This window comes from Amphiprion ocellaris, chromosome 14 (genome assembly GCF_022539595.1).
Source record: "Amphiprion ocellaris isolate individual 3 ecotype Okinawa chromosome 14, ASM2253959v1, whole genome shotgun sequence".
Classification (NCBI taxonomy): Eukaryota; Metazoa; Chordata; class Actinopteri; family Pomacentridae; genus Amphiprion; species Amphiprion ocellaris.
Window position 1 is genome coordinate 31263153 of NC_072779.1, and position 10908 is coordinate 31274060.

At 34.9% G+C, this 10908-nt stretch overlaps 1 protein-coding gene across 1 annotated transcript; it reads left to right on the forward strand.

Annotated features, from left to right (window-relative positions):
- Nucleotides 1-1207: 1207 nt before the first annotated feature.
- On the forward strand, nt 1208-8816 carry alkbh4 (alkB homolog 4, lysine demthylase). Its single transcript, XM_023296551.3, has 3 exons — nt 1208-1344; nt 1830-2018; nt 4204-8816. The coding sequence occupies exons 1-3, from the start codon at nt 1216-1218 to the stop codon at nt 4693-4695; spliced, it is 810 nt and encodes a 269-aa protein (XP_023152319.3). The 5' UTR covers nt 1208-1215; the 3' UTR covers nt 4696-8816.
- Nucleotides 8817-10908: the final 2092 nt, after the last annotated feature.

Consider the following 10908-nt stretch of genomic DNA (forward strand, 5'->3'; position numbering starts at 1 on the left):
TAGTGATGATAACGACAACATCAGCAGCAGTAATAGTGAGGTCTCAGATTCAAGATTCAAGAACTTTATTTTCATACACACAGTAGAAACACAGTAATGAGTGTGTGATTTTTATTTTGCGAGTTTCCCTTCACACAACTGAAATAACAAATATAAAATAAAAAGAAATAATAAAAAAAATAAAATACGATAAAAATAGGTAAAAATAAATTCCATTTGCAAATGTTGGCATCTTGTGCAATACTGTAATATGAAAACAGTCAAGGGATAGTTGCAAAATGTTGCTTTTTATAGATATTGCTTGTGGCAGATTCAATTCAATTTTATTTATATAGAAGCAATTACAGGTCCAATTGTCTCAAGACGCTTTACAGAACCCATATGCCTGAACCCCCAGAGTAGCCCAAAGATGACAGTGGCAAGAAAAACATCCTTTTAACAGGAAGAAACCCGGAGCAGATCAGTAGGGTATCATGAAGAATGCAGAATCACAACAGCTTTGTGAAAGTGGCTGAATTATTTTCTGAAAATTGAAAATATTGACGATGATGAATATTTGTTGTCAAAAAAAAAAACAATGAAAATTTTAGTCACCTTTTTAGTTGTGTATTTATACAGAGATATTGTTGGACAAGATAACAGGTAGACAGATAGACAGATAGATAGATAGATAGATAGATAGATAGATAGATAGATAGATAGATAGATAGATAGATAGATAGATAGACAGACAGACAGACAGACAGACAGACAGACAGACAGACAGACAGACAGACAGACAGACAGATAGATAGATAGATAGATAGATAATTAAAAATTGAAGTGTTCAGCAATTTACATACAACAACATAAATTACATTAACATTAAAGATTAGTAACATTAACATTAAAGGCTAGTATTTACTCTGAAAAACTTGCTGTACAATACTATAAAAACACTTCTAATCTCTAAAAATACTAAATGTGATTAAATTCAAAATACAATATTTACACATTTCAAGGCACAGTAAATTAAAGTGATATAAATAGATTATTTCCTGCAGCCTTTTAAAGACAAAATACTTTTTGTGCATTGTTTGCTGGTTAATGATTAAAAATCATATAATACTTCATAATTTTTTGATTTCAGAACTTATTCTTAGAAGCTGACAGACTCTTCAAGCTCCGGTAGGTGGCGGTAGTTGTTTTATTTCCAGCACATGAAGAAGATGCAGGATGATGATGATGATGATGGCAGCTGACAGCAGTGACGGTGCGGCTTCTTGTGCTTGTAAAGGCATCCGGCGGTGTCTCATATGTGAAAACTTTAAGGCGAAAGTCCAGCTGGAGGCGACAGAATCAAAGGTGCTGATATTTATCTCCAAAACTATATTTTTATTTGTTTTTAGCCACAGAACTAGAGCGAAGCTAATGCTAATGTGCTATTCACAGCTAGCTACGGAAGCCCTCGCAGGACATTTAATACTTTGTCAAAAACGCTATTACAGTTTTGTTCACAAAAACCTGTTTTAATGTAGTACTTTTGAGTGGAAGTAGCTAATGACATGTACCACTGTTTTAGCAGCAGAAAAAGGACGAAGCTAGTGCTAATGCTGCCGTTCACAGCTAGCTACGGAAGCCCTCATCGGACTTTTCCTACTTTGCCAAAACGCTATTACACATTTACTCACTAAAACCTGGTTTAATGCCGTATTTTAGACTGGAAGTGGTTAATGACATTTACATTACATGGTATTAATTTGTGGTTCATCTTCAAAAATGTCCGTTTAATTTACATTTTGAGTATATTTAATTATCGTTTGTTTTATGTTGTTTTTTCCACTCTAAAGATTGTGCATCATTTCGTCTACAATCCTGAATCGAGGCTTGCTGTTTCTGAAGATGGTTCTCCCGACTCCTTCTCCTTCCCCGGTGTCTTTCTGTGGGAGGATTTCATATCAGAGAAGGAGGAGAAGGAGCTGATAAACACGATGGACCAGGATCAGTGGAATCAGTCCCAGTCTGGTCGAAGGAAACAGGTTCTGACCAACACCTCATCAAATAAAAAGCAACATTTAATGTTTAGACTCAAGAAAATCTGCATCATTTATATAGAACATTTAAAACAACAGCAGAGAAATATGTTGAAATTACAATATTACATAAAATACTAATTTATCTGACCGAATTAAATATTTAGATTGAGATGTGAGAATACTGTCTACAATTTTGGAACTAATTATTAGAGCACCTGTTGTTTTCTTTAAAAAGACTACACAACATTGATCATTTAGTTGAAATTTCAACAGTGACTAAATATTTACAGCATTTTCCAAAATCCATTAAAAGGATTTATAGTAATTCAATGCCTCCAATAAGTTCTGTTTAAAAATATGATGTATTGAGACTGTGAAAATAGAAAAATTCACATTACACAGCTAAAACGTTTTTAAATCGCTATTATTTTGTGTATAAGCTGCAGATGTAAAGTCAGCAATTACTCCTAAATACTGAATTATTACTCAACAATGCTTGAAAGAGAAGAATTGTGAGATAATGAGAAGAAACAGCAAAATGTTTTTTTTTTATATTTTATTTTTCTGATTTCAATTGCTCAACTGAAATCAGCAAAACATCAGTTCATTAGCTGTCCAGTTAGCTGTCCAGTTAGCTGTCCAAGAAGAAAAAACAGTGTGAATGAATGGCATTGACAGTGTTGAATAATTTCATAAATAATTATGCAAATATTTTAGCATAAAAACTAAGGGCAAATATATACAATATATAAATTAATATGTAAAAGCAAATATTTATAAAATAAATAAAATATCTGAAAAAAATCAACCTGTGAACTGGTGGTAGTGCAATATAGTGACAGCTTATTGAAGTGACAACACAATACTTATATTTAAAACTATAATCCTCAGCCGCTTATGAATCTTTCAGTAACGTTGTGAGCAGTTAAACCTCCAGCTGTTAATGGAACCACAGTGAATCTTAGGATATGGTAGATAAGTACTTTATTGATCCTGAGGGAAATTCAACAAGCCAGCAGCTTATTAAACATACAGAATGCACAGAAGCAAGAATTAAAAGCTAAGCAGGGGATATTGAGATATACGTTATGTATATAAGAACACTGCAATTTTACAGACATTTTTTCTGTCAACATTTATATTTCTTCTAGAAAGAGAAAATGACTATATCTGTGCACTGTGTGCTGCACTATTTCTTTTCTTGCACTATGTTTTGTATTTGCTGCTGTAACACCCACAATTTCCCCACTGCAGGATCAATATAGGTTTTATCTATCTATCTATCTATCTATCTATCTATCTATCTATCTATCTATCTATCTATCTATCTATCTATCTATCTATCTATCTATCTATCTATCTATCTATCTATCTATCTATCTGCAAAGGATCCACCCGAAGCGTCTTTTACAGTCATGGAAAAGAAAGACACATTGGTGGACCTCATACTGCAGTTCCTTACTGGCAGGTGTCTCTTCATGTACGGTCAAACCTCTGCAGATGATCCAGACTGTAGCAGCACGTCTGGTTTTCAACCAGCCAGAAACAGCTCATGTCATCCCGCTGTTCACATCACTTCACTGGTTTCCAGTTGCTGCTCGCATAACTCTGACACTTGCACCCAAAACCAGAATGAAAACAGCTCCCTCCTACCTGAACTCTGTCATTCAGGTCTACACTCTCTCCTGCCAACAAAAGGTGCCTGATGCAACAACAACAACAACAACAACAACAGGACTGGTTCATAGCTAGACTCTTCTCCTCTGTGGTTCCCCGGTGGAGTTACCAAAGTCTGTTCGAGTCCCTCTCAGACATCAAGAAAGGACTAAAAATAGCTCTTCACTGAACACTTTTGCTCTTGACAGAATGTTAAAAAACAAAAAATCCTATTACATCTGCACTGCCTGTAGACACCACGGTCATATTATCAAACCTGAACTTGTTTTATGACTCTTATCCAGGTTGTTTTCTCCTGACTAGATCCTTGCTTGTGCTCTATCTACTCTCAGATGTACGTTGCTTTGAATGAAAGCTAAATGAAACTGTAGAAATTGTAGAATTTGAAGGAGTCGTCACGTCTTAATGAAATCGGCCTTCGAAGGATGCAGCCTCTGAATCAGGACACAGATATTATTTTTTATTATTGCACTGATGAAATAATCAAAAGTCTCTTCTGACATTGTTGCAGGACTTTGGGCCTAAAGTAAACTTCAAGAAAAGGAAAGTACGCGTCAGCACCTTCAGTGGACTTCCTGCTTCGAGCCAGAAGCTGGTCCTCCGGATGCAACGGGAGCCGACCCTCGCAGGCTTCCAGCCGGTGGAGCAGTGCAACCTGGACTATCATCCTGAGCGGGGCTCGGCCATCGACCCCCACCTGGACGACTCGTGGCTGTGGGGGGAACGACTGGTCACCGTCAACATGATGTCCAACACCACGCTCACCATGTCTCTGGAGGACGTCCACGTAGCGGTACGCCTTCCTCGCAGGAGTTTGGTGGTGATACACGGAGAAGCGCGTCACCGATGGAAACACGCCATCCACAGGGAGGACGTTCACCAGCGCAGAGTGTGCAGCACCTACAGGGAGCTTTCTGCAGAGTTCCTACCTGGAGGGCAGCAGGCGGAGCTCGGAGCTCAGCTGCTGGATATTGCTTTGAGCTTCAGAGGAACTCCAATATAATCACACAAGAGCCGGGAGTCTAGATCACCTGGACACGTCTTGAACTGTGAAGATGTGTCTGTTGGAGGACTGAAGGCTTCTATGCAGGGACTGTACCGCCTCCTCAGGATGTGTGTGCAACGATAGTCAGAAATCTGTACCTTAAGTAGCACTGTGAGGTTCTGTATTGTCCTAAATTACATCAAACTGAAATTATGCATTGAATAATAGACGGGGGCACTGTGAAGCAAGAGTAACGGCTTCATGAGGCATTTAAAGTTTTCAGTGTTACAAATGTGCCCTCAACTTGCTAGATCACCATGGTAACTGATGCTGTAGAACTAGATCTCCATGGTAACTGATGTTGTGGAACTAGATCACCATGGTAACTGATGCTGTGGCACTAGATCACCATGGTAACTGATGCTGTGGCACTAGAGCACCATGGTAACTGATGCTGTGGAACTAGATCTCCATGGTAACTGATGTTGTGGAACTAGATCACCATGGTAACTGATGCTGTGGCACTAGAGCACCATGGTAACTGATGCTATGGCACTAGAGCACCATGGTAACTGATGCTATGCCACTAGAGCACCATGGTAACTGATGCTATGGCACTAGAGCACCATGGTAATGGATGTTGTGGAACTAGATCACCATGGTAACTGATGCCGTGGAGCTATATCTCCATAGTAACTGATGCTGTGGAGCTAGATCTCCATGGTAACTGATGCTGTGGTGCTAGAGCACCATGGTAACAGATGCTGGGGAGCTATATCTCCATGGTAACTGATGCTGTGGAGCTAGATCTCCATGGTAACTGATGCTGTGGAGCTAGATCTCCCTGGTAACTGATGCTGCAACGCTAACCAGAGCTCTGAACTACGAAGCCAGTTCAGCATATCCAGGCTTTCTTTGTGTGACTCCGCTCGACACAAACTAAAACCTCAGTCAGAGTTACCAGGTAGCATTAAGGTTTTTGTCAACTTTCTCCGTCAACCCAGACTTTCTGCTTCACATAAAAACAGGAGTTTAACTCGTGTGACTCTTCTGCTCAAAATGAACGATGGTGTTCAGCTGCTTCAGTCAACAGGTTGTTTTAGTGGAGAACAATGAGGAAAATAAAAATTTATGACGGTAAAAAGCTGCTACTGCAAATGATACAAGACAGGAATGATGGTAGAAAACTGTTAAATGTGTGTTAATATATTTATTTTAGCAATCAATGCATCTGATTATTTCTAACGGACAGCTGCACAATAAAACTTTAAACTTCATATATTCAAACATGATGTTGTGTTGAAGTGCATGTAGGTCTGACACTGTCTCATAATGAAGGAAATCACTTTAATTTGTGGCCAAATCAAAGTGAAACTAATGTTAAAATTGAATATTCTCTGTAATAAATGCCAATAGAATAATCTGTTTTCTAATCTGTGTTTCTAATCATATGAATAAAAACATACTCATGCGATTTCTGCATCACCAACTAAATAAATGTTGGATTTCCATGGCAACACGATGCATTAAGTGTGAGATGCTGTAACTTAACGGCTTCCTTCAGTGGTTTTAGTTACGTACAGATCAACATGTTTGCAGATAAAACATTTTCCTTCAGCTGAGAATCTGTATCGCTCGAAAATTTTTGTGAGGAAACGATTTAGTTAAAGGAAGACGCTTCTTACAGCCGATTTAAATCTAAACTCTGAACAGAATCTGCTCCACAGCATCAGTTACCATGGCGATCTGGCAGGTTGAACCTTTGTGATACTGAAAACTACACGCTAACCTGCTAATCTCACTTCGTAGTTCAGAACTCTGCTCCAGATGTGGTTCTGGTTAGAGTTTGGTGTTGAAATCGTCTGTAGGAATCGTCTCTCTTTCATCGATTCTTTTCCTGACCTTGTTCTCTCTGATAGGCTCAGATTCTCAGCAGAAGTTCTATCTGCAAACCTGTTGAGCTGTACGTTAGTGATACAACTGAATGAAGCTGTGCAGTTACAGCAGGCAAACTTCACTTCAGTGGGTGATGCTGAAAACGTGTAAATATTATTTACTGCAGACAGATTAGAAAACTGATTAGTATTTATCACAGAGAATTTTCAATCAGTAACAATTTCACTTTGATTTAAGGCAAAAACTGAAATAATTTTCACATGTTCTGTATTATGGGACAGTATCAGACCTGCTAGTAAATGCAGTTCTTCAGTGTTTATGTTTAAATGTATGAAGCTTCAAGTATAAGAACTCTAATCTGGAATTGTCACATTATTGTTCAACATTAATATATTCACCCACAGGATCAACTACAGTGGCGGAAAACAGTTTTTGGACACCCCATGTATTTGTGAAATATCATTCTTTGGTCTTCAAGTGTAATTTCTTTTAGGACAGTCAAAGCCAAAATATTAAACAAATCCTTAAAAAAAGACATTGAAAACTTAGAATTGATTGGTTCCATAAAAATACAGAAGAAATTTTGAGTATTGGGTCGTTTTGGTTCCAGTGATCCACCACTGAAAATCAAGTTTTGATTAAAAGACACAATTTTTGTTGCTGTGCTTCGTGTCTATATAAAGCTAACACATCTGAAAGTTCTTCAGAGACAAAAAATGGCTAAAACAAGAACAAAACAACAAAAGTTTAGAAGAATTAAAAGCAGTAATTCAAGAAGAATGGGACAAGATCACCCCTCAACATTGTGAAAGGCTGGTGGGGAACATCCAGCCAGGATTAGAGCTCTACTGCTGCTAATGGCAGGACTAATAAATATTAATTTGATGATGTGATGGTTTATTTATTTTTTGTTAAGCTTTGAACACATTCTCTGTTATTTGTTGGCTTTGATACCGACAATGTTGAGAACTGACATCTTGAAACTGTCAAGAATTTAATTTTGTTAATATTTCTTGTAAACAACAAAAAAAATATCATTTGTGTGTATTTGTTTGTGTCTGTCTAATGCAGCCACATCTTTTGAAACACAAAAAAAGATTTTTCCACAAATACTTCATAATAATATTTGAGATTGTGTCAAATTTTCAAGGGTGTCCAAAACCATTTTTCCTCCCAGCATTCCTCTCTTGCATCATTTGCAGCAACATGTGTAACGGCCAAAGATGTTTTATCTTAATAAACTTTTAATATTCATCATAGATTTATATTATAACAACATGCTTCTCTTGACTGAAGCAGCCGGCATGACATTGGTCCAGTTTATACAGAAGAAAAGGTTAAAAAAAAAATGCATTTAATAAACAATTTTTAAGTGAACACGCAAACCTGCGCTGTAGTTCCCTCCTCACTCATGTTAGCATTTAGCATTAGCATATTAACATCTGTGCTCTTTGGGTTTTATTCATTCTTTGGACCTGTGATAAAGAGATGAAGTTAATTTAGCCAAAAGATATCCTCTTATCTGGTGTTATAATAATAATAGTGATGGTCCTAAGGTCGCCAGCTTATTAACACAGGAGAATAAATCTGTCTATGATTGGGGTTTAACCTCTCTGACGACTGGTGAATGTGATGGCAAATACTTTTTAAAAATTCTAATTAAACCGTTGAGTGAACCTGATACCAGCTATGTGATTAGAATAATTCAAAACTGTACCTTAAACTGCACTGTGTTTCTGTCTAAAGAGTTTATTATTATATTATTACTTGTGCAAAATCCTCAACAAAACTGTGAATGGAAACATAAATGTCTATCAAGTATAATTGTATAAATTTTGTGATTAAAGTTTTCTGTATTTTTAAAATTTTCTGCCTGGTGTTTCTTATAAATGCTTGTATTATTATTGATACCAACAAAGACATGAATGTGACGCCCCAAAAAGATGCTATTTATTATATTTTTACAACAATATGGTGGTTATCAGCCTTTTAAACTAATTAATGAAGCCTAAAAAGCACAAAAAGACACTAAAGTGAGTCAACAATGAATGTTTTAACTGCTTTTGTTTGTTTACTGAACACCAGTTTGTCCAGTTCCTCAATTTTTTTAGTTTTTCTCTCGTACACGTCCTGAAAAACAAGCAGAATCAGGCCTGCAGGCTCCAAACCAGCTGCTCCTAAAGCAGTTTAAAAAAAAAAAAATGTAAATCTCAACTGTTTGTAATAAAGCAGAAAAAACAACACGTCTCGGTGCTGCTATTTTTTTGCTGAGCTCTATTTTCGTTCGCTGCTGCTTCTTTGCCTAAATTTCACTTCCCGTTTGCAGACAAACCAGACGGACTTGTCAGCTCAGAGTCTGCAAAGTAAAATATTTGATCAGGGATTAACGGACTGACTTCAGTGTTTCTTTACTGAATCTGCGACTCTGAAACACTACTTATATAAAGCATCATTCAAGAGACTGCTGAATAAATACTAAATGAGAAAAAAACAATTTCCTTTTTCCTTTTTCTAATATGACATCTATAGTAAATTATATAAAAAAAACTACTATAAAGTAAACTGCAGCTTACGTGTGACTGCACAGTTTTAATCTAATCTAAATTTTAGACAAATTACGTTCATGTGTTTATTTTACTGCACTTTGTCTATTTGAATCCGTAGATTTTAATTCTAAAAGACATTTTTAAAGGCTGTTTACTCTAACTGCTCTTATGTTCACCAAATTTTCCATTTTCTCCCGTCTGTCACATATTTTGAAGGTTTCTATCATACATAATATTATAGTATCATAAAAACATGGTAAACATTTTGACAAGTCGTTTATTTTCTAAAATATATGGGGTGATAAAAAAAACCTCTGTAAAAACTTCTGGTTCTAATGTCAACAAAATGAAGAATTTTAAAGCCATTTTTTCAGTGTTCAAATTTCTGCTCTGGAAATTACAGGATAATATTTTTTGAAAAATTGTACCTTATTTGCATATTAAAGTATATAATAATAATAATAATAATAATAATAATAATAATAATAATAATAATAATAATAATAATAATAATAATAATAATAATAATAATAATTTTTTATCATATAATAATAATTAGAATAACAACAATTATATCCTTAGCCTTGATAATCATCATCATAATAATAATAATAATAATTATTATTATTATTATTATTATTAGTAGTAGTATTTATTATTATCTTATAATAATTATTATATTATTATTTATTTTTATTTACTTATATTATTATTTTGATTATTATTGTTGTTATTACTATTATTATTATTATTAGTAGTAGTAGTAGTGTTATTAGTATTAGTATTATTATTATATACTTTAATATGCAAATAAGGTACTATTTTCCAAAAATATCCTAATTTACCGTAATTTCAAACACAGAAATATGAACGCTGCCACAAAAAATAAACATTTTTTAAAATCTAAACATAAAATAATAATATAATTATAAATGATTATAATAATTGTTGTTGTTGTTTTTATAAATAATAGTAATAAATATTATTGGTAAATCACAAGGCAACAATAATCATAATCATAGTAATGATTATGATTACTGTTGTCATTATCAGTTTGAATAATAATAATAATAATAATAATAATAATAATAATAATAATAATAATAACGATAAATAATAATAATAATAATAATAATAATAATAATAATAATAATAATAATAATAATAATAATAATAATAATAATAATAATAATAATAATAATAATAATAATAATAATAATAATAATAATAAATATTAATTGGATTTTCTGAAAATGTGCATAAACATACATAAATAAAGCACTGTCTTACTGTAAGTAATTAAGTGGGGAAATTTTATGATGACCTCTCTAAGTATATTTTTTCCTGTTTACCTGCACACTGTAAAACATGAAGGTATTTAGTCTAATTTATTTATTTTTTCCAATTTATTTAATGTGAATCCAGGAGTTTTGCCAGTTTCTAGTTAACTGAACATAAAATGTCAATTTTTTATTTTCATTCGACATTTTAAATTCCAGGCTGCACGGTGGTGTAGTGGTTAGCACTTTCGCCTTGCAGCTAGAAGACCCCTGGTTCGCGTCCCGGCTTTCCCGGGATCTTTCTGCATGGAGTTTGCATGTTCTCCCTGTGCATGCGTGGGTTTTCTCCGGGTACTCCGGCTTCCTCCCACAGTCCAAAAATATGCTGAGGTTAATTGATTATTCTAAATTGCCCGTAGGTGTGAATGTGAGAGTGCTTGTTTGTCTCTGTATGTAGCCCTGTGACAGACTGGTGACCTGTCTAGGGTGTCCCCTGCCTTCACCTGAGT

Excerpts from the sequence above, each read along its gene's own strand:
- alkbh4 (XM_023296551.3), top strand. The coding sequence starts at position 1,216 with ATGATGATGATGATGATGGCAGCTGACAGCAGTGACGGTGCGGCTTCT. Across the intron at positions 1,345-1,829 it reads TGGAGGCGACAGAATCAAAG|ATTGTGCATCATTTCGTCTA; the intron begins GTGCTGATATTT and ends TCCACTCTAAAG. Across the intron at positions 2,019-4,203 it reads AGTCTGGTCGAAGGAAACAG|GACTTTGGGCCTAAAGTAAA; the intron begins GTTCTGACCAAC and ends ACATTGTTGCAG.